The 21,541-nt window shown below is 39.8% G+C and overlaps 1 protein-coding gene across 6 annotated transcripts in view; it reads left to right on the plus strand.

Moving 5' to 3' along the window:
- The window catches only part of LOC122080099, a 145,551-nt gene that overhangs the window by 69,022 nt on the left and 54,988 nt on the right, over window positions 1-21,541 (plus strand). For all 6 annotated transcript variants that reach the window (XR_006140602.1, XM_042646981.1, XM_042646980.1 and 3 more), the window contains 2 exons: window positions 17,683-21,245; window positions 21,356-21,432. Coding sequence is in view for 5 of the 6 variants with exons in the window: in XM_042646981.1 (XP_042502915.1) it covers window positions 17,683-21,245; window positions 21,356-21,432 (3,640 nt within the window). In the remaining variant the exon portion in view is untranslated. The remainder of the gene's footprint in view (window positions 1-17,682; window positions 21,246-21,355; window positions 21,433-21,541) is intronic.

Below are 21,541 nucleotides of genomic sequence, written 5' to 3' on the forward strand. Positions count from 1 at the left end.
ACTCTATGAAAAATATAAAATCGAGGTGAAATGTAGGTTTTGGTATGTATCGGTATGTATCAATCAATACGTATCGATGAGTATCGGTATGTACCGATACAGTGCGTTATGGTCATATAATGGCCAAGATGGGTAATTTTTTAGAAAAACACAATTTTTTCAGGGGTTTTTGTTCCAAAGTTGTTGCCAGCCATATCTCTCTAACTAAAGTGGAAATCAAGGTTGGGAACAAGAATTTTACATTTATGGGACAACTACAAACCTTGAATTCTTAGTGCAATAACCTCAATTTAGTGTTTATGCATAATACATGTCATCAATAACTTTTTTTAACAAATTCTTTATGCAAAAGTGTTTAAAAAAATGTTTCCTATCCATTTATGTGTGTATCTTTAGCGTATCGCCGATACGATACGATACCCTCTTATACGTATCTTAATTTTTGCCGACCGATACGGTGACCGATACCGATACTTTAATTCTTGCCCTTAAGTGATACAACCACATTAGAGAAAATTCTTTATGGTTCCAACGAACCTGTATGTCTTATCTTCAATAACTCGAGTTATACTTTATGTGTTATAAGACATACCTTAAGGCTAATAACTTAATGTCCCAGCCTTTGCTCAAGGTTAACACATACCTTAAGGCTTCAAACATTTATATATATAACATGCCAATATATAAAACACTCATGTGTTAAATACAATAGTTATAACAAAACTGCATTTTATTGAATTAAATTGCATGCAAAAGACTGTTAATATATAATTCCAAAAATTACCAAAAGGTGAAAGTATAGATGAAAATTTTATTACACAATAGAGCAAAAATAAAATATCTCCCACTAAACAACCGCATCCCATGATGCTCCTAAGCCCATGCTAATGACATGTCTTTCAAAAACACAAGGGCAAAGGCCTTTAGTCTGGGGATCAGCTACCATATCATCTGTACCAATGCTCCACTGTGATATCACCTTTCTTAACCTTTTCCTTTATGGTCAAATATTTGACCTCCATAAGCTTGGACCCTGTGATACCTTTATTGTTGTTGATGAACAACACAGTAGAGCTGTTATCACAGTGCAACTGGATGGGTCTAGCCACAAAATCAAATACTGTCAACTCCCTTATGAGGTTCCTGAGCGAAATTACCTGAGTAGCAGCTCCATAGGATGCTACAAATTCTCCTTGCATAGTCGAAGAAGTAATCAATTTTTGTTTCGCACTTTTCCACGATACTGCCCCACCCTCCTTTAAGAAAATATATCCTGATGTGGACTTCCTGTCATCCTAACAACCAGCAAAGTCAGAGTCTGTATACCCTACTAGCTGTAGGTATTGAACGTGTCTGTAAATCAACATATAATTCTTGGTCCCCTTTAAGTACCTCAAAACCATCTTGGCAGCAACCCAATGATCGTGACCAGGGTCTGACTGATATCTGCCTAGAACTCCAGTTGCAAAAGCAATATCTGGTCTAGTACAAACTTGAGCATATATGATACTTCCAAGTGCACTAGCATGTGGTACTTTCTTTATTAAATCTCTCTTAATATTACTTTTAGGGCATTGTAATAAGCTTAGTTTATCACCCTTGAGAATTGGAACATTCCCAGATTTACAATCCAGCATACTGAACCTCTCCAGAACACGATCAATATATGCCCTTTGCGAAAGGTCTAACAGTCAGCGAGAACGATCCCTATGGATCTCAATGCCAAGGACAAAAGATGCATCACCAAGGTCCTTCAAGTCAAACTCCCTAGATAATAGTTGCTTTGTCTTATGCAACAATCCTAGATCACTGCTTGCAAGCAAGATATCATCCACATAAAGTATAAGGAAAATAAATCTGCTCCCACTGACCTTGTGATATATACACTGATCTACCTGGTTCTCAACAAAACCGAATGAAGTCACAACACTGTCAAACTTAAGGTACCATTGCTTGGAAGCTTGCTTGAGCCCATAAATAGATTTATTAAGTCTACATACAAGATGATCAAAACCATTCACCGCAAAACCTTCAGGTTGAACCATATAGACCACCTCATCAAGGTTTCCATTTAGAAAAACAGTTTTTACATCCATCTGGTGCAACTCCATATCAAAATGAGCTACCAATGCCATGATTACCCTGAAAGAATCCTTCGAAGAGACTGGGGAGAAGGTCCCATTATAGTCTATTCCTTCTCTTTGAGTAAATCCCTTGGCTACCAGTCTGGCTTTAAATCTCCCAATCTTCCCTTTGGAATCCATTTTAGTTTTATACACCCATTTGCAACCGATGGGCTTACAACCTTCAGGTAATTCAACAAGCTCCCAAACACCATTGTGTTTCATCGATTGCATCTCATCTCTCATTGGCTCATTGCATCCAACCACAAATATAACTGAGGACTAGAAATAACATCTGAATAAGAAATTGGATCAATCACACAACCGATGCCATAGTCATTTTCTCCCAAATAGACCATGTAGCCTAGAGGTATGGCTGACCTCCTGAGTGAAGCCTCCATAACCACATCCTGAACCTGAGGATCCTACTAAGTAGGAGCTATATCAATAATATGCTCTTGTATCTCAATAGGTGCAACAACCGGTGTAGTAGGCTCTACATCCATCTGAATAGGTAGAGTAAATGATACAGTCATCTCAACCTCACTACTGTTCTCTATAGTCTGAGAACAACTACCTTTCTCAGCCACTTCAAGTTCCAGAAATTTTGCTGTATGTGATTCCACAATTCTAGTACCCTCCGCAAGGGTTATACAATCGATACCCTTTCAAATGATCAGGGTAAGCAACAAAGTAGCAATGAGTAGTTTTGGAGTCCAACTTGCTCAAAGTTAGATTGCACGACCTTACTTCTGCAGGACATCCCCAAACTCTAAGATGGTTCAAACTAGGTTTCCGTCCAGTCCATTACTCAAAAGGAGTAATGGAACAATTTTAGTAGGGACTCGGTTAAGGATGTAAAGGGCTGTCTTCAAAGCCTCAACCCATAAAAACTGAGGTAAATTTGCCCTACTAACCATACTTCTCATCATATCCATAAGGGAGCGTTTACGCCTTTTGGCCACCCCATTCTGCTCAGGACTCCCAGGCATAGTAAATTGACCTACTATCCTAGAATCCTCTACAGGTCTTTAAGTTGTCTAGCATCGCCATGTCTGTCATAATACTCATTACCCCGGTCAGATCTAACAACTTTGATAACTTTTCTCAACTGTTTTTCGATTTCAGTCCTAAAAATCTTAAATTTATCAAGAGCCTTGGACTTTCCATTAATCAAGAACAGATAACCATATCGGGAATAGTCATTAATAAATGTGATGAAATAAAAATTTCTACACAATGTAGCTGTATAGGGTCCATTGATGTCAGTGTGAATAGCCTTCAATAGGTCAGAACTACGGACTGCAGACTTTTTCTTTATCTTTGGTCATTTTTTCCTTTATAACAGTCTATACATGTCTCTAGGTCACCTTCAAGAGTGGGCAGGATGTCAGACTTTACCATCCTTTCAACTCTTTCCATAGAGATGTGACCAAGTCTTTTATGTCACAACATGTAAGACTGTTCCGTAGGTAAAGGCCTTTTGGGAACAATTCTTTCAACATTATAAGAGACATAAATATCATGAGGAGCTAAACACAATCGATATATTCTATAAGACATAGTACAGTAACCAACCTTATTTGAATTGAAGAACCAATTAACCATAGCGTTCTTTATTTCAAAATGGTAACCACACAATTCTAAAACTGAAACAAAAATTAAATCCCGCCTAAAGGACGGTATATAAAAAGTGTTTCTCAACATCAATTTAAAACCAGAGTCTAGAATAAAATGACATCTCTCACGAATTCTAAGTTAGCTTGTTTGTTATTTCCCACAGTGAGCTTTAATTCATGCTTATTTGGCTTTCTCTGGTTTATGAATCCTTGTATGGTAAAAGCAACATGGTTAGGTGCACCGCTATCTAGCCACCAAGAACTGGATAGGGGCTTCTGATAAATTGGATTCACAAACAAGTGCCAAAGAATCATTACTTGCATGCTCACGTTTAGATAACCAAGTCTTGTACTTAGAGCATTCCTTCTTCATGTGACCCTTTTTCTTACAAAAGAAGCAGTGACCACCCTCCTTAAAAGAGGGTTTCTTAAGACCCAAATTGTTAGATTGACTAGACTCCTTATTGATTTTCTGAGCAACTTTATTAGTATGAGATTTAGGCTTTTTACCATTACGAAAACTGGAGATATAAGCAAACAAGGCTGTGTGGGTTTTCTCTTTTTTCTTCCTCAACAACAACTCTAAAGATCAAGTCATTAATGATCCAGGTTTCATCTTGGGAGTTATAATTGGTTTTGATGATCCAAATTCAGAAGGAAGGATATTTAAGGCTTGATGGACATGCAAGGATTAGGAAGAGAAATATTTAAGGCTTTACCATCCGACTGATAGTCCCTAACACCTCTAGAACCATCATACCTCAAATTGAAAAGTTCCTGCAGAACAGTTCCTATTTCAGCATTTGATGAGACTCTGTACCTGAGTGCTACTGCATCCATCATCTCCTTAGCAGTGCAATTAGTAGGCAAACCACTTTTTAGGTGATCTTTGATTGACCTCTTCATGGACAGTAAACATATACGTTTGCTATTTACCCATTAAACATACACCAATTTTTCATCATCAGTGCTTTGATCAGTTAGATGTGTTGGTTTATTCATAATAAGGGATGTGTGAACATCTGCCATTTCCATGGCAAACAATACATCATTTTTCCATTTTTATTGGACCCAGTAAGAACCTCAATGGTAACCATATTATTGTTGACAGAAAAGGTGACTTAAAAATAAACAATGTATATCATTAGCATAATGTGAGTATCATATAACTTAAAATATATAAGTACACCAACTGAGAGTTCACAAAATCATTATGTAAACACCTTTGGTTTGAATTCATAACATGAAGTTGTAGAACCCTCCATATATCAGCGGCCATGAAAATATATTCCAACCTTTGATAGACTATCACTTTTAGGTGTATAGACTATTTGGGTTAGTCAATTTTCAACTATATGCTGTATATGTGACCAGATTTGTTGGGAAAAAGCTAGAAAAGGTAAGGGCAGGCCTAAGATGACTATTAACGAAGTGGTCCGAAAAGATATGTAATTAGTAGGGCTTGACCCTAGTATGACTTCGGATAGAGTTTTGTGGAGGACAAGAACCCGTGTTGCTTACCCCCTATAAGGGATGTTCCCATGATGCGTATCTTTTTTTTCTTTTTTTTTTCTGCGATACCCTCTTAATTTTTCCCCGTGCTTTCTCTTTTTAACTCATCTTGTATATTTCTTTACTTTCTATTTTCCAGCATTGGATCTATGTAACCGACCCCAGTCAATTGGGATAAGGTTATCGGTTGTTTGTTGTTATGCTGTATATGTGACCCTCTAAGTACTAACACACAATCACCTCTTTTGGGTGTATGACCATGCATTAGAATTCGAGATATCCCACTATCGTATAAGACCGATATTCCACAAATTCAATAAAGAACACTTTGGTGGCTACAACTTAATCAAATTTATGAAACTATCTCATACCGGGATATACTTAATATCACTCACATCAAACCAAATAATATGTAATTTTATACTTGAAGACAAGGGGCTAAAAATTGTCCCTGAAACTACATTGGATGCTAATAACATTGTTTAATACTTTAATCATCCATTAGGATATTTCTTTATTTATTTTTAATCACATGACCAGTACCATAGGTACTATTCATCCTCAATAATTAGGGTTTTAAACCTAATAATCCTTAATCAATTAGGGTTTCAAAATAATCATCCCTAATCAATTAGGTTTTCAAAAAACTAATCATCTTTAATTCATGGATTCACTACAAAAACTATAATCCATCATTCATAAATTTGAGTAGGGTTTTAAACCTAATCACCCATAATCCATGGATTCAATCTAGAAACTTTAATCTATCCATTACAAACATGATCATGATTCTAAACCTAATCTATAGTGGCTCTGGTACCATATGTAGGATTAAAGTCTCTCCATATGATATAGTCCTTGGACCCAATAGATCATCATAGTTAGATTAAGAACACCGAGAACAATGGGATATAAACTATAAACAATAAAAGTGTACATTGTTTGGGATCCATAGTAAAGCAAAGCTCAGCGGAAAACCTTCTGATCCACGTAGTAAGTTACTTCTTCTTTATTCCCCTATGATCACTGTTTAGATGAGGAACCTGAACGTGCAAGAGAGGAAGCCACAAGAAACCCTGTTCTTTATCTTTCTCCCTCTCTCTCCAGAATGCACGTTGTGAATAAGATTAGAGTAGAGGAGGGACCTAGCTCTCTATTTATAAAGTTTCCCAATGGACCCACTCATCACAAGTCCAATGGTTAACTAAAGCTCACACTAGCCAGTTCATATTAAACTAATTAAAACCCGTATGTCTCACTTAATTAGACCAAATAATTAGCCTGGTTTTATTAAAGCACAAAAACCCAATTAATATAAGTCCACATGAAAATATTCTATTACAAGGTATTTTGGTTCAAAAACCACATTCCTCGACATAGCTTCACCCGATGGCGAAGTCTGACCAATTGCCTCCCCACCCAATCTTTTCTCATTCACCATCATATTCCAGTCAACCCAACTTGCTTCCTCTGTCCACATGGCAACGAAGATATCCCCCATCTCTTCTTATTTTGCCATTTTTCTTCCCACATCTAGAAAACTGTCCTATCCAAATGTTGGCGGCCCAGAAGACCTATTCTTCGTTTCGATAGGGAATGGAACTAGATTGATATGATGTTTTTTGGCTCCACCATTTGCGATTTCATCGGCAAGCTTGCTTTCTGTGCCACCATAAACCACCTCTGGATGGAACGCAACATCCGTAGATGGACCCCCAAATCCCGTTCCCCTGATAAGATTTGGAAAGCTTTCTACTTTGATGTTAAGTCCAAAACCTCTTCCCTTCTGTCTCGGCTAGTAAAATATTCCTCCAGAAACTCCCATATCATTAATGCTTGGAACCTCCAAGTGGATCTTATCCATCCCTCTTGAGGTCTTTCCGGATTTTGGCTCTTCCTCCCCCCTGGGTGGTTGATGGCCTTTGTTGGTGATTTTTCTTTTGTTCCTTCCTTTTCTTTTGTTTTTCTCTAGCTTGGTCTTGAGCCTCGCTCTTTTGTTTGCTTTGGCCCCACACTTTTCCCCCTTGTATAGTTCTTCTTGGGTAATAAATTATTTATTCATCAAACAAAAAAAAAAAAAAAAAAAAAAAAAAAAAAAAACCCACTTTTCCCAAAAATCTACTAAAGACAAAAGTCAACTCTCTTAGATGGAGGTCAAACTCGACACGGATTAAAACCCTTCAGGAGACGAGAATAAGTAGTTGAGTGATTGAAGAATAATTAGAAAAATTCTAACTTAAGATAAAATTTTCAGATTTCAATAAATGTGAAATTACTCTCAATCTGTTGATTAGATGCTCCCTAAATTAGGATTGTAAGCTCCCCTAGGGTAACTTTACTAACCGTTTAAAGATGATCACGATCTAATGGCTAGATTAATAGTATTAAAAAAAAAATACAAATACAGATCTCAAAATTTTACAGATTTCATGGGTTTTTAATAGGCTAGGTCAGAATTGAAAGGAATTAAATATCTCACGATCTGGCTGTCAGAATTGTCTCAGATTTGAATCAATTTGTAATCTAAGGATGATGGACATGTGTTCAAAATTTCAGATCGATTGGATGGCTGAATTGCTTAATATGTAAAAACACTTTATATCAAACTTTCCGAATCTACTCCTTCCCTCCCTCCCTCCCTCCCTAGTCCTTGGGTGTCTGTTTCTAGTCCCTCCTCCTCTTCTCCCAAGGATGGACATACCTTGTTCATTATTCCTCCCTCCTTTGAGAACAACGGGAAATTTGGAGTTTGCCCTTTGGGCCTCCTTGACCCTGAAATAGCAAGTGGAAGCACTGTCTCATTGGGCATTTTTTGGGAAGTAAGCCGTCATTCAACATCGTTAAAGCTTCATTACTCAAGCAATGGAGGATCAATGGCTGGCTCTCCACCTTCATGTTAGATAATGGGATCTTCATTTTCAAGTTCTCAAAAGAAGACAAGCTCTCTGCACTAGAGGGAGGGCCTTGGCTTGTTGGAAAGAAGCATGTCTTCCTGAGGCTCTGGGACCAATTCACTGTCTTCAGCAAGGTCGATTTCAAATCCATCCCTGTATGGGGGGCTCTCCATAAACTTCCTCTTCATTATTGGTTCACTCAAGGACTGAGTATCGTTGGATCAATCATCAACAAACCATTATTCTCGGATCAAAGAAACAAGAAAATGGAGAGATTAGCCTTCGCTTGTATTTGCAAAGAAATCTCAGCTGAGGAAACTCCACCATCTTCTTTGATTGTGAAAGATGAAGGATATTCTTTTGATCAGCAAGTCTACTATGAATGGCTCCCCCCTCAATGTGATATTTGCAAAACTTTTGGTCATTACACCAAATTTTGTGCTCCCAGTCCTCTAAAGATGTAGACATTCCCTCCAGAGTACCCTACCCCCCTATGAATGCTGCATCTCATACTCTGGTTGATGAGAGTGCTCCACTAGCCAAATCGCCCTCTCCTCTACCCTCACGCAGCCAGAAAAAGCTCTGGTGCTGCCACAAAAAGCGCGGCCTCATGGTAAAGGCCCTCCCCTCTAAGGGTGACTTTCTGCATGTCAAGCCTTCATCCTTAGACCCCTTGGACCAGCATCTATTATCCGTTGGTATCAACAGATACTCTATACTGCAGTCCTTGTTTGACAAGGAAGATGTCAAAATCTCTGTGCACTCCGAAAATTTTGGCTCAGATGTCGAAGATTCCTTTGATGCTGATGCTTTGCCACAGACTTCCCATCCTTGATTTGTGACCCCCGCTGGTCGTCTACTTTGTCCCGTCATTTTCGCTTGTGATGCGGACTCTAGCAGTCTTCCATGTCCAGAGCTTTAGGGGGTATTTGGTTCGGTAAATCAAATGGTGTATGTATAGGATATGAATGTCAATCTTTTGATAGACATTCTTCTGAATTATGTTTCTTTCTGAAAAATCGTTTGGTTGCCTTAAGGCTAGTACATGTTTCTCGCGGGTTGAGATATTGGCTTCCGTAGAGAATGCCTTTTCGCTTTCTCCTTTTATACTAGGTGGTAAAAAAGTTGCTCAAATCTGAGTTTAACTGTTGAGGTGAACTCTGATTTGGAACACATACTTTGTAATATGGTCATTCATGGGAAGTAGGATGCTCACTTATGAGGGTCATCCTAGTGGAACCAAACAACTCCAAAAATTAAGAACTATCATTCTAAAGAATGTCATCCCAAAGATTTACTGAACCAAACACCCCCTTACACTACTGCCTCTGCCGTCACTCTATGAACTCCCTTTGCTTGCTCAACTTCTCACCCTCTTTAGGTTACCCTTGCATCTGTCTCTATCTCCCCTCTGCAGGATCCTTTAACTTTAGTTGTGGACCCCACCACTACGTATCCTACTCCACGTCCTCTTTCTGCCGACACTGCCCTGCTATCTATAATGGACTGTCCTCCCATTCTGAACCGGTCCACCCTCCCTCCTTAAACCAAACCACTTCTTGATATCTCGAGTTCTCGATCATGCCTCTCAGTCTATATCCTCCTCCCCCCTTAGATCTGACCCACCCTCCTTTGTTGGATCTTCTTTCTATCCATCACCCTCCTCCTGACCCTACTTCGTTTGATGCCCATGTGGGTCTCCTCCTCCTTCCTTCTAAAGCTTCTTTACCCAACATTAGGTCTCAAGCTCCTCCTGAGAATTGTCACCCTCGCTGCTACACCTTTGCCACTTACGTTCAGCCCCAGCCGGAACACACTTTGGATGGTGCCCCCCACTTCTCTGGTCTGCATAGGCCTTTCTTGTGCAATTCACCACTTCTGGGCTCCTGCCAGCCCCTCTTGGCCCTGGTTCTCTTCTCTCAGGCCCTCCGCCTGCCTCTACCCTTGGCAATTCCTGCTTCTTCCTAGTAGGCCTTGCTACCCAATTGCATGTGACTTTAATGTTGTCAGGTTCATTCATGAAAAGTAAGACGGTGAGCTGATTGACCCTTTGAGTGTCGATACGTTCAATTATTGTATTGATGTGCTCTCAATGAATGACCTCAGATGGACGGGTGTCAATCTCACTTGGCACAACTGTCACCAAGGGTCCACTAGAGTTGCTTACGTACTCGAACAACAACAATAACAACAACAACAACAACAACAACAACAAACATAACCTTATCCCAACTAAATGGGGTCGGCTACATGGATCCAATATGAAAGAGAGAATCAAGAAGCAATGAAATAAGGAAAAATAAGTGAAAAGGAACTAAGAGAAGCAAATAAGGTAGAAATCCAAGATGCATCACAAGAACATCCCTTACACAGGGTCTGCTACCTAGATCCTTGTCCTCCACAAAACTTTATCCATGGTTATACTAGAATCAAGCCCCACCATATGCATGTCTTTTCTCACCACTTCAGTAATAGTCATTTTAGGCCTACCCCTCCCTCTTTTGGCTCCCTCCAAATGAATCTGCTTAATCTTCCTCAGTGGAGCCTCTATAGGTCTCCATTGCACATGACCATACCACCTCAACTGGTTCTCTCGGAGCTTGTCCTGGATTGGTGCAACCCCCAACTCATTTCTTGTACAATCATTCCTTACTCTACCTCTTCTGGTCTTGCCACACAGTCTTCTTAGCATTCTCATCTCCGCTACACTCAGTTTGGTCAAATCACTCTTCTTAACTGCCCAACACACTGCTCCATATGTCATAGTTGGTCGTACCACTGCCCTGTAAGGCTTTCCCTTAAGTTTAATAGGAATTCTTTTGTCACATAGTACTCCTGACGTACCTCTCCATTTCATCCATCACACTTTTATTCTGTGGGCAACATCATCATCTATATCCCCCTCTTTGTTAAAGATGGACCCTAGATATTTAAAACTATCACTCTGGGGTATCTCTCGTTCCCCAAGTTTCACCACTCTGTCCCCTCCTCTAGTCTGACTGAAGGGGCACATCATATACTCTGTCTTCGTTCTACTTATCTTAAAACTTCTTGATTCCAAGTTTCATCTCCATAGCTCCACTTTAGTATTAATTCCTTCCACCGTTTCGTCTATCAAAACAATATCATCTGCAAATAGCATACACCATGGAACCAGGTTTTGTAAGTGCTTGGTTATGTCATCTATTATTAGTGCAAACAAATAAGGACTCAGGGCCGATCTTTGGTGTAGCCCAATAGTAATCAGAAGTTCGCAACTTTTACCCTCTGTCGTCTTGACCCTCGTCACCACTCCCTCATACATATCCTTGATTATATTAACATAGTTATTCCCACCCCTTATCTTCTCTAGGGCATCCCAAATGAGCTCCCTTGGTACTCCATCATAGGCTTTCTCTAAGTCAATGAAGACCATGTGTAAGTCTTTTTTGTGGGCTCTAAAAACTTCTAAAAGTCTCGTTAGCAAGTAAATTGCCTCCATCGTGGATCTCCCTGGCATAAAACCAAATTGGTTCTCCTTTATCTTAGTTTCCTTCCTTAGACGTGCTTCAATAATCTTCTCCCAAAGTTTCATAGTATGACTCATAAGTTTTATACCTCTATAGTTATTGCAGTTATGAATATCTCATTTGTTCTTAAAAATCAGGACTACATTGCTTCTCCTCCACTCATCTGGCATAGTTTTAGTGTACAAAATCTTGTTAAATATTTTTGTTGACACCCCTTGCATACTCGATTGAGCCTTAATAAATGAATCTTGGCTCACCTCCTTTCCCTCTTCCCATGTTATTTTTTATCAGCCTAGCATTTCGGTTCGCATTCCTATCTTGCTCCATGTCCGCCTTCACATTTCATTCGGTCCTAAGCTTTTCAAGTTCTTCGACATGTGGACCCTCCATCAAGACTACCTCCACATTGTCAAACAAGATTAGGATGTTCCTATGCAAGCTTTCTCCTTCCCTCTCATAGCCTTTGCTAGGAAGCTTCACAATGTTAGATCTGCCCTAAAATACTAGAATATCTCTTCCTTTGGTAACATCTCCTCCAGAGTGGCCAATTGCAATGCCATGCTTGAGGACATCCTGGTCAGACTCCAATCTGATTTGCACAATCCTTCTCTTATGGCTGATGAAAATTCTACCTCTTTTGAGCCATCCTCCCTCTTTGCCCAGGAAGAAAGTTCTCTTCTCCAGAATTCTAGGATCAAAGGCTTTAGCTGGGTGACACCAACTCTGCCTTTTCTAAATATCTATGAAGGGACGAACGCCAACTCCATCCCGATTCTCACCTCTAGTGATGGATCCATTCTGTGCAACTTGATTGATATCAAAACTGTAGCTGTTGACTACTTCTCCACCCCCTTCCATCCACCTCCTTCTTCCCCTCCCAATCATTTCCACCCTAACCTCATCAACAAGTTCATTCCGGGTCATCACTTACCCAACCTCCAATCCATTCCCTTTGATGATGAAATCGTAGTTGCCATCCTTTCCCACAAAGCCAACAAAGCTCCTTTGCCGGATGGTTTTAGCATAGGTTTCATCTCTTCCGGTTGGGATATCATCAGGACCGACCTCATCTTAGCCATCTGTAGCTTCTTCTTCAATCCTTTCCAGATCTATGGGGTCAATCATACCTTCCTCTCCCTCATTCCCAAATAGGAGCCTCCTCCATATCCGATTTCGTCGCATCTCCCTCTGCAATCTTCTCTACAAGTTCATAGCTAAAATTGTTGCTAACTATATCAATCGATTGTTGACTCCTTGTTAGTGCTAATATATCAGCCTTTATTGTTGGCGGAAGCATCGTTGGTAAAATAATATTTTGGCATGAAATCGTCAAAGGCGTTGATAGGAAATCCCACTCTTATGCCACTTTGCTTAAAATTGACATCTACAAAGTTTTTGACTCTATCCCTACGGATCCATCAGAGTAAGTGGTGTTGGCTAAGGGCAAGAAGAAGATGACTCCCCGAAAGAGGATTTGTTCTCGGGTGGCCCTACCGAGGGTGCTGCAAATGGGACTTCATCTCCAAAGTTTGTTTTCCTTCGAGCTTTATTCATTGGATCCATTTCTATGTCTCCTCCCCTCATTTATCGGTCCTAGTCAATGGTAGGTCTGCGGGATTCTTCCACTCTTCTGAGCCATTAGACAGGGATGCCCCCTCTCCCCCTTTTTTTCTCTCTTTCACTTGAGGTTCTTTCGAGGTCCACCCAATCCAATACTGATCAGCATCTCATCTCCCCCATCATCAAATGCAAATGCCTTATGCTTACCCACCTTGCTTTTGCTAAAGATCTTCTTAAAAGCTGACCCAAATTCCATAACTTCTATTATGTTCGCCCTTCGCCTCTTTGAGAACCTCTCCGACCTTAGAATCAACCTCATCAAATCTTTCCTCTTCCTTTTTGGCGTCTTTGACGCTTCTAAAGCCCGTATTCTAGAGTTGACTGGCTTCTCTCTTGGTCATCTCCTTGTTAGCAGTACCTGGGCCTGCCTCCCATTACTGCTAGGCTTTCTGCTCACCATTGCACTGCTATGCTTGACCTCATGAGGAAAAGCTTCAGCTCGGGAAATGCAAGCTCCTCTCTTATGCTGGTCGCCTTTAGCTTGCTGGATCAGTAATCCAATCCATGTATCTTTACAGGTCTGGCATTTTTGTTCTCCCCTCTTCTACCATTAAGGCCATTGAGTCCCTCCTCTGTTCCTTCCTCTGGAAACGAGGTGAATACTCCAAATTCCTCCAACCCATCAACTAGGAATCTGTTTGTCTTTGTAAATCTAAACGAGGTCTGGGCCTTAAAAGAATCAAAGATATCAACACCTCTGCCATCCTGGAACTTATCTGGAGTATTGCTTTAAATCAAACCCGCATTTGGGTCTCCTTGGTCTGTTCCTTCCTCTTAAGTCTTATTCCCTCTAGACTGCCTCTCTCTCCTCTAATGCCTCTCAGGTCTGGCGTAACATTCTCAACATTAGACCTCAAGCTCTAGAGGCCATCCAGTACTCCATAGGCAACAACTCCAACTCCTCGCTCTGGTTGGACCCTTAGCACCCCAATGCCATTCTCCTCTACATTGTCAGCCCCAGATTAGTATACTCCTCTGGATTAAGCCAGTCTGTTAAAGTTGATGCCATCCTAGGAAATGACTCTTGGTCCCCCTATCTCTCTCCCCCCCTCTTGTTGACATCTGGTTTGTCCTTCCTCCCTTCCCCCTGGGTCGTCGCGGAAGGTAAGATAAAATTTCCTAGAGCCCTTCTTTGGATTATTTAGCTCTACCTCCACTTGGGATTTCATCCCTTCCATACGTCCCACTATTCCTTGACGTAGCATCATGTGGTTTAAGGGACACAACTGCTGTCACAGTTTCACTGATTGGAGGGCCATCTCCAACTGCTTGCCAACCCAGTCTTTTCTTATTCACATGCAGATCCAATTCTCCTCTTCTTGCTGCCTTTGCTGGAATGTTAGTGAGATGTTGACCATCTCCTTTTCTCCTGCCCATTCTCCTCCTCAGTCTGGAAGAAGGGCCTTGGTCATTGTTGGCCCTCGATAAGAAGAGTGCTCTCCCTAGTAATGGATTTGGGTTGATATGACATATGCCGGTTATTCCTTCTGTGACACCGTCGGAAATGTTGCTTTCTATACCGCCATCAACCACATCTGGATGGAGAGGAATCTTCGTAGATGGACCTCCAAGTCTCCGACTTTCGCTCTTTTGATAAGATTTGGAATGCCATCTACTTTGATGCTTCCACCAAGATTGCTTCCCTATGCCATCGTCCTGTTAGTAATTCCCCAAGGAACAGGCTCTTTGTTGTTTGGTGTTTTTGTAGCCTTTTTGGTTTTGTTTTGCTTCCCACCTCCCAGCTCCTTGAGGTAGTTCCTTTTAGGCTTCCCCTCCTCCATCCCTTGTTTATTCTTTTCCTCTTGGTAATGAATTAATTTATTCATAAAAAAAACTTAGTAATAAATAACATAAAGAAATAAAGACTCTTACTTGACAAATCCCGTATGCCTAACCCATACCCATAATATATGCCCATAAAAGTGGCCCATTACAAAGAGAACCCTTGGAACTATAGGGTCAACACATATATACTATACATCCTATAGCTTATTTCTACTGAAATAAGCACAATTAGATATTAAATTGGCATCACCCCCCCCCCCCCCCCCCTTTTTTAAGACTTATAAGATTTGATCCCCTAACCTCTCACCAACTTAAGTCACAACTGCTAGCCTAATACTTTAATTATTTATTATGTCTACAAATCAAATATATATGAAGAACTAAAGCACACTAGAATTTTCTAAATGCTTTATTCACCAATATCCTATCCCATATTCAGTTGCCTCTAGAATTAAGTTCTATACATCAAGTTATTTATGAAAGAATCACAACAATTTATGAAATTACCACTAATGTAAAATTACGAAAATACTCCTTGCCTGAATTCATACTCTTAGATTTCTAATTTTTGGGGATTACAAGTTGTCACCATATTCTTGGTGTACTTTTTTCATTTTGATAGTTAGGCCCCAATGAGTGATTCTTCTCGTAACTTATTGGCAAGAGGGATGCAGGTCCAGCATGTTGATGGCAGAATGCAGTTCCTGCACCTGATTTTTGCCATAGGGCATGCGAACTAGACAGATCTGGACAATTGAATGAATTGTGCATCATTATTAGTTAGGTGTTGAATTTGAGGCTGTAATCCAATCATATGGTTTACTTTGTATTTCACATTTTCCTTTGAATTTTCAGTGGATCCTGACTGTTTAGAGATTTGTGTTCTGTGTTTTAATATGACACCAAGCAGAGTAGCCTCAAAGTTGGCACCCAAGTAGGGGACGTTGCCCCTTGTCTGTTGCTAATATTTGCAGCCCACCTGCGCCCACGAGGGGGATAGGGCTGGTGGGCGTGCACCAGGCTGCTGTTCCATGGATCTGAACCAAGGTTCATGGTATCGGGTTTCGACCTTTGGGGAGACCGAAATTTCGGTCAAAACCTGGGATATTTCAAGGATACTGCAGAATTTTTCCCGGTATGGTGGAAATTCCCGGTATGGTGGAAACTTAGGTTTCGACCTCCAAACAGTGTTTTTTTTGTCAGATTTTTTTATGTCCATCCTATTTTAAACATTTCTAACACATTCACATCATTAGTTTCATAAAAAAAAAAAACACAAAGTCTTCATAAAAAAAAAAAAAAACACGCAAAGTCTTACTTGTGTGGTGAACCAAAGGTTCGATAATTATTACGCTGATTTGTTGACTTAAATTCTTATTTTAAACATTTCTAACACATTCACATTATTAGTTTCTTAAAAAAAACACAAAGTCTTACTTGTGTGGTGAACCAAAAGTTCAATAATCATTATGCTGACTTGTGTTGACTTAAATTCTGAAACTATACTACATAATGATTATAATCTACAATCTACATCAAAACATAAGACATAATCAAATGATCCAAAATAAATAAAAATATCACATCATCAATAGTTATCTATCAACACTCAATAGTAGTGACTCAATTACTTAACACTCGAAAGTAGTGACTCAATTCCAAGTAGAGTGTCTAGGCGGTTCCATCCCACGAGCTGTGTACCACTGCAGATGTCGTAGCCGCTCCTCTGAATGAGAGACATATGCATCCCATGATATGTTCTGGGCCCAATTGTCTTGGTAGTCTCTCACCGCTTTTCTATAAAATTCATCATCAACATTATCTAGGTATCCCAAACTAGGCTGATGGTGTTCAACATATATTAAGTTGAACACCAAAGACCAACTATTAACCCATATTGTAGGTAAATGCATTTTTAAAAACAGGAAAAAAAAAATATTAAGATACAAAAAAAAATTCGGCCACCGTGAATGCGTAGATCAGGTCCTCCTAAGCAACATATAAGAAAATTACATGATTATACCCTATTTACTAACATATTATATAAAAAAAAAATGCTTTTGGGGAAGTTGGGACTTACCTTTTTGGTCCAAGATGCTTTCTTGTGTAGAGGAAGTACTAATCACCCTTAGATTCAAGTTTGGTGGTCAAAAAATGAAAATCTCCTCTGTTTCCCCAGGTTTCCCACACTTGGGAGAAAAAATGCACAAGAGAAGGTCGAAATCTGCTGAAACCAATGAATGATTTTTGTTTGAAATAACTTAAATAGGACCTGGTTCAACCCAAATACCGAAACATGGGAAATTTAGTTGAAACATGGTCGAAACCTGTGACTTTTAAAAGTCACAAGACATATCGTTTCGACCTTTGGGGATACCGGTTTCGACCGAGTTCTTGAACAATGATCTGAACTAACTCGCCCTATTTCTTTTATGATATCATTCATGTGCATAACACAGATTTCTTGCTATTATTTCATCTAATCACAAGGCTGTTTAATGACCCATAAACAACTAAATAAATAATGTCTTCTGAATTGTACAGTGATGTTTAACCATGAGTGTCCTGTCTTATGCTAAACTGCTAATTGAGTTATTTAAATGAATATTTTTTCATGCAGTGTACTTCTCTCAATTTTAGGACCACACTTGCCATTGCCACCTGAAATTGACCTTTGCAAGTGCCCAGTTTCTAAATCTGTTGAGCTAGAATCTTCTGCTGGTCCTTCTGTTTTATCTATCCCTCATCATGGAGTAACCTCTTTAAAATCCAATGGACATGATGAATCTGATGGGAGGACTGATGTGAATGAAGCAACTTCCTTAATGGATGCACTTGAAGATGTCAATCTTTTGTTTGGGCCCCCAGAACTGAAAAGTATAACGTTGAGGAGTGTTTCCAATATTTTTGATGGAAACAGCCCAGATAAAAACAGTTCAGAATCTATTCATGCTGGTAACATCACAGAAGGAAAACAACATGCTGAAAAAATTCTTAGTAATCAGTTTCAGAATTGCTTAACCCTCGATTCTAGTTTTGCTATTGAATACCTTAACTTGGAGTCAGATTGTTTGCAACTCATCGACCATCGAGAATCTGAACTTAAAGCTTCAGAATTTCAACGTTTGGCCTTGGACTTACACTCGCATCATGATATTACCCTGGAGGGCCATGATGCTGCTATTGATGCTTTGCTTTTAGCTGCAGAGTGCTATGTTAACCCTTTCTTTATGACAGCCTCCAGTGGCAGTACAAAGGTTACTGAAAGAATGAATGTTAGCAGAACCAAGATTGCTCAAAAACGTGGAAATGCAGCGCTGAAAAGAGTTTCTGATAGGGATAGTAGTGAGTTGGAAACCATATCTGACCTTGAAAGCAAAAGAGACAAAATTGTACTGCAGATACTCCTTGAAGCAGCTGAGTTAGACAAAGAGTATCAGTTAAAGGTTTCAACTGGGGTACCATGCTTGTACAATTCTGGACGAGATGAACAGGTTATAAAGTTGTTTCCACAAGATCTACAATCTGCTGATGCTGTCACGTTTGTTCGACAGAATCAGGCACTGCTGTGCAACTTTCTTATTCAACGATTACAAAGAGAACACTCAATGCATGAGATTCTTCTACAAAGCCTGTTGTTCTTATTTCATTCAGCAACTGAATTATGCTGTCCTCCTGAAAATGTGGTTGATGTCATATTGGGATCTGCTGAATATCTTAATGGGCTGCTTACATCTTTCTATTATAGTCTTAAAGATGGGAATCTGCAGTTGGATGCAGAGAAAATATATGGAGTACAACGGCGTTGGATGATTCTTCAAAGATTGGTAATTGCATCAAGTGGTGGTGGTGATGGGAGGGAATATGGAATAAATTTCAACTGTGGATTTCAGTACAGAAGCTTGATTCCACCTTCATCCTGGATGCAGAGAATACCTAAATTCTCTAATTCACCATCCCCTCTTGTTCGATTCCTTGGGTGGATGGCAGTATCTCGATATGCTAAACAGTTTCTGAAGGAGCAGCTCTTTCTTGCCTCAGATCTGTCACAATTGACAAGTCTACTATCTATTTTTGCAGATGATCTTTCTTTGGTAGATAATATAGTTGACAAGAAAAACAAAGATATTAAGAGTGAAGTCTCAGGAGCTAAACAAAATACTTGGGTCAATAAAGGATTGGAATTTCCTGATCAACCATATGGTGATGGGTCTTTTCACTTCATTTACCCGGACCTGCATAAGTTCTTCCCAAATATGAAAATGCAATTTGAAGCTTTTGGGGAGATAATTTTGGAGGCTGTTGGCCTGCAGTTAAAGTTGCTTCCCTCAAGTAGTGTCCCAGATCTGCTGTGTTGGTTTTCAGATTTATGTTTATGGCCATTTTTAAGAGAAAAGGGCAGCCATTCTATGCAAAACTATTCTGAACCTTTGAAAGGTTATGCTGCTAAGAATGCCAAGGCAATCATCCTATACATACTTGAAGCCATTGTACTTGAGCATATGGAAGCAATGGTTCCTGAATTACCTAGGGTGGTGCAAGTGATAGCATCTCTCTGTGGATCCTCATATTGTGATGTTTCGTTCCTTGATTCCATTTTGCGATTGTTGAAGCCACTTATCTCCTATGCTCTCCGGAAGGTTTCTATTGATGAAAAACTGCTAACAGATGAGTCCTCTTGCCTTAATTTTGAGGCGTTATGTTTTGATGAGCTTTTTTGTAATATCAAGCAGCGAAGTGAGTATCTGGACAGCCCTATGGAAAAAGTGACACACAATTGTGCTCTTACAATTTTTGTACTAGGCGCTGTGTTTCCTGATTTATCCTTTCAACACCAGAGAGAAGTCTTGCAGTCCTTGGCGTTGTGGGCTGATTTTTCCAGTTTTGAAGCGACAACAGCTTTCTATGACTACCTATGTGCATTTCAAAATGTTATGCAAAGTTGTCAGCTTAAATTAGTGAAGACATTAGGTGTTTTTGGTTTTCTCACTACATTCCAGAAACCCTATGTTTCTGGCATGGATGCTGTTGCAATTCAGCAAAATAATCCAGATTTCCATGCAGTTCTTGATGGATCTTTGCAAAGTTCTATTTCGACTAAGATTTCTGAAAATATTGAAGGGACCAAGGATGATGATGCTTTTTTGTCAAATCAAAAGGTTTCTGCTTTATCTGTAGAAGAAGTAGAAGAGTTTTCAGAATGCTTGGAAGGTCTCATCTCCAAACTTTATCCCACGATTGAGCTGTGTTGGAAGCTTCATCATCAACTTTCCAAAAAGCTGACTCTTACATCAGCAGAATGTTTCATGTACTCACGATGTTTGCTTTCAATTGTGCAAAAATCTCCCTTTGATGGAGACATTTATGAAAATCTCATTCAGCATGACTCAATTGATCAGTTTACAATTAATTGGAGATCTGGCATTGAAGGATTTGCTGGGGCTGTTGTAAGCCTTCAAGAAAACCAATGTTGGCAAGTTGCTTCTGTTATGCTTGATTATCTGCTTGGATTGCCTCATTGTTTTTGCCTGGATAATGTAATTGGTACTGTATGTTTTGCAATTAAGCATTTCTGTTGTAGTGCCCCAAAACTTTCTTGGCGGCTCCAGACTGATAAATGGTTGTCGCTATTGTTCAAAAGGGGCATTGGTAGCATTCAAGAGGATAAGGTTCCATTGGTTGACATGTTCTTTACAATGCTTGGTCATCCAGAACCCGAACAGAGATCTATTGCTTTGCAGACTCTGCGAAGACTTGTTGGCAGCGATGGGAGTGGTGGAGCAGCAAAGTTTCCTTATACACTTCGCGATGAGATTGTTGCATCTGACTTGGTTTTTTCTATTTCTGAGACAATCTTGTCTCATCTGGTTTCTACGACATGGGATAGGGTGGCTACACTAGCATCTTCTGATGAATCAATGCTTTTGAGGGCTCATGCAACGGCCCTTCTAGTTGACTATATTCCATTTGTTGATCACAGCCAGTTGCAATCTTTTCTTGGTGCTGCAGATAGTGTTCTCTGTGGTTTGGGGAAACTTGCATTCCCAGTTTTTGAGGGCCCTCTAGCCCGACTTTCAGTAACTCTGCTTGCAAATGCATGCCTGTATTGCCCAGTGGAGGATGTTGCTTTGATACCTCAAAGTGTTTGGAAAAACATTGAGGCCTTTGGAATGTCAAAAGCTGGTAAATTCCAACTCTATTTGGTACCTATTAACAGTTTGATAGGTAATTGAGATCCTGCTGGTTTGTGTTTCAACTTCTTTTCTTGTTTCTGTTTTCTTTTGCTCTTATAGGACGAAGGCTTGGTGAGTTTGAGAAGATCTGCCAAGCTTTGTTTAAACTTAAGATGGAAGGTGATGACGCAAAAGAGGTATGTCATTGTAGTCCTCCTGCATAAATTTGTATCTAGCTGAAATGTTTCAGGGATACTTCATTTGTCAGGATATACGATTAAAATAATTTATTCTCATAAGCCCTAT

This window comes from Macadamia integrifolia, chromosome 5, assembly GCF_013358625.1.
Source record: "Macadamia integrifolia cultivar HAES 741 chromosome 5, SCU_Mint_v3, whole genome shotgun sequence".
Classification (NCBI taxonomy): Eukaryota; Viridiplantae; Streptophyta; class Magnoliopsida; order Proteales; family Proteaceae; genus Macadamia; species Macadamia integrifolia.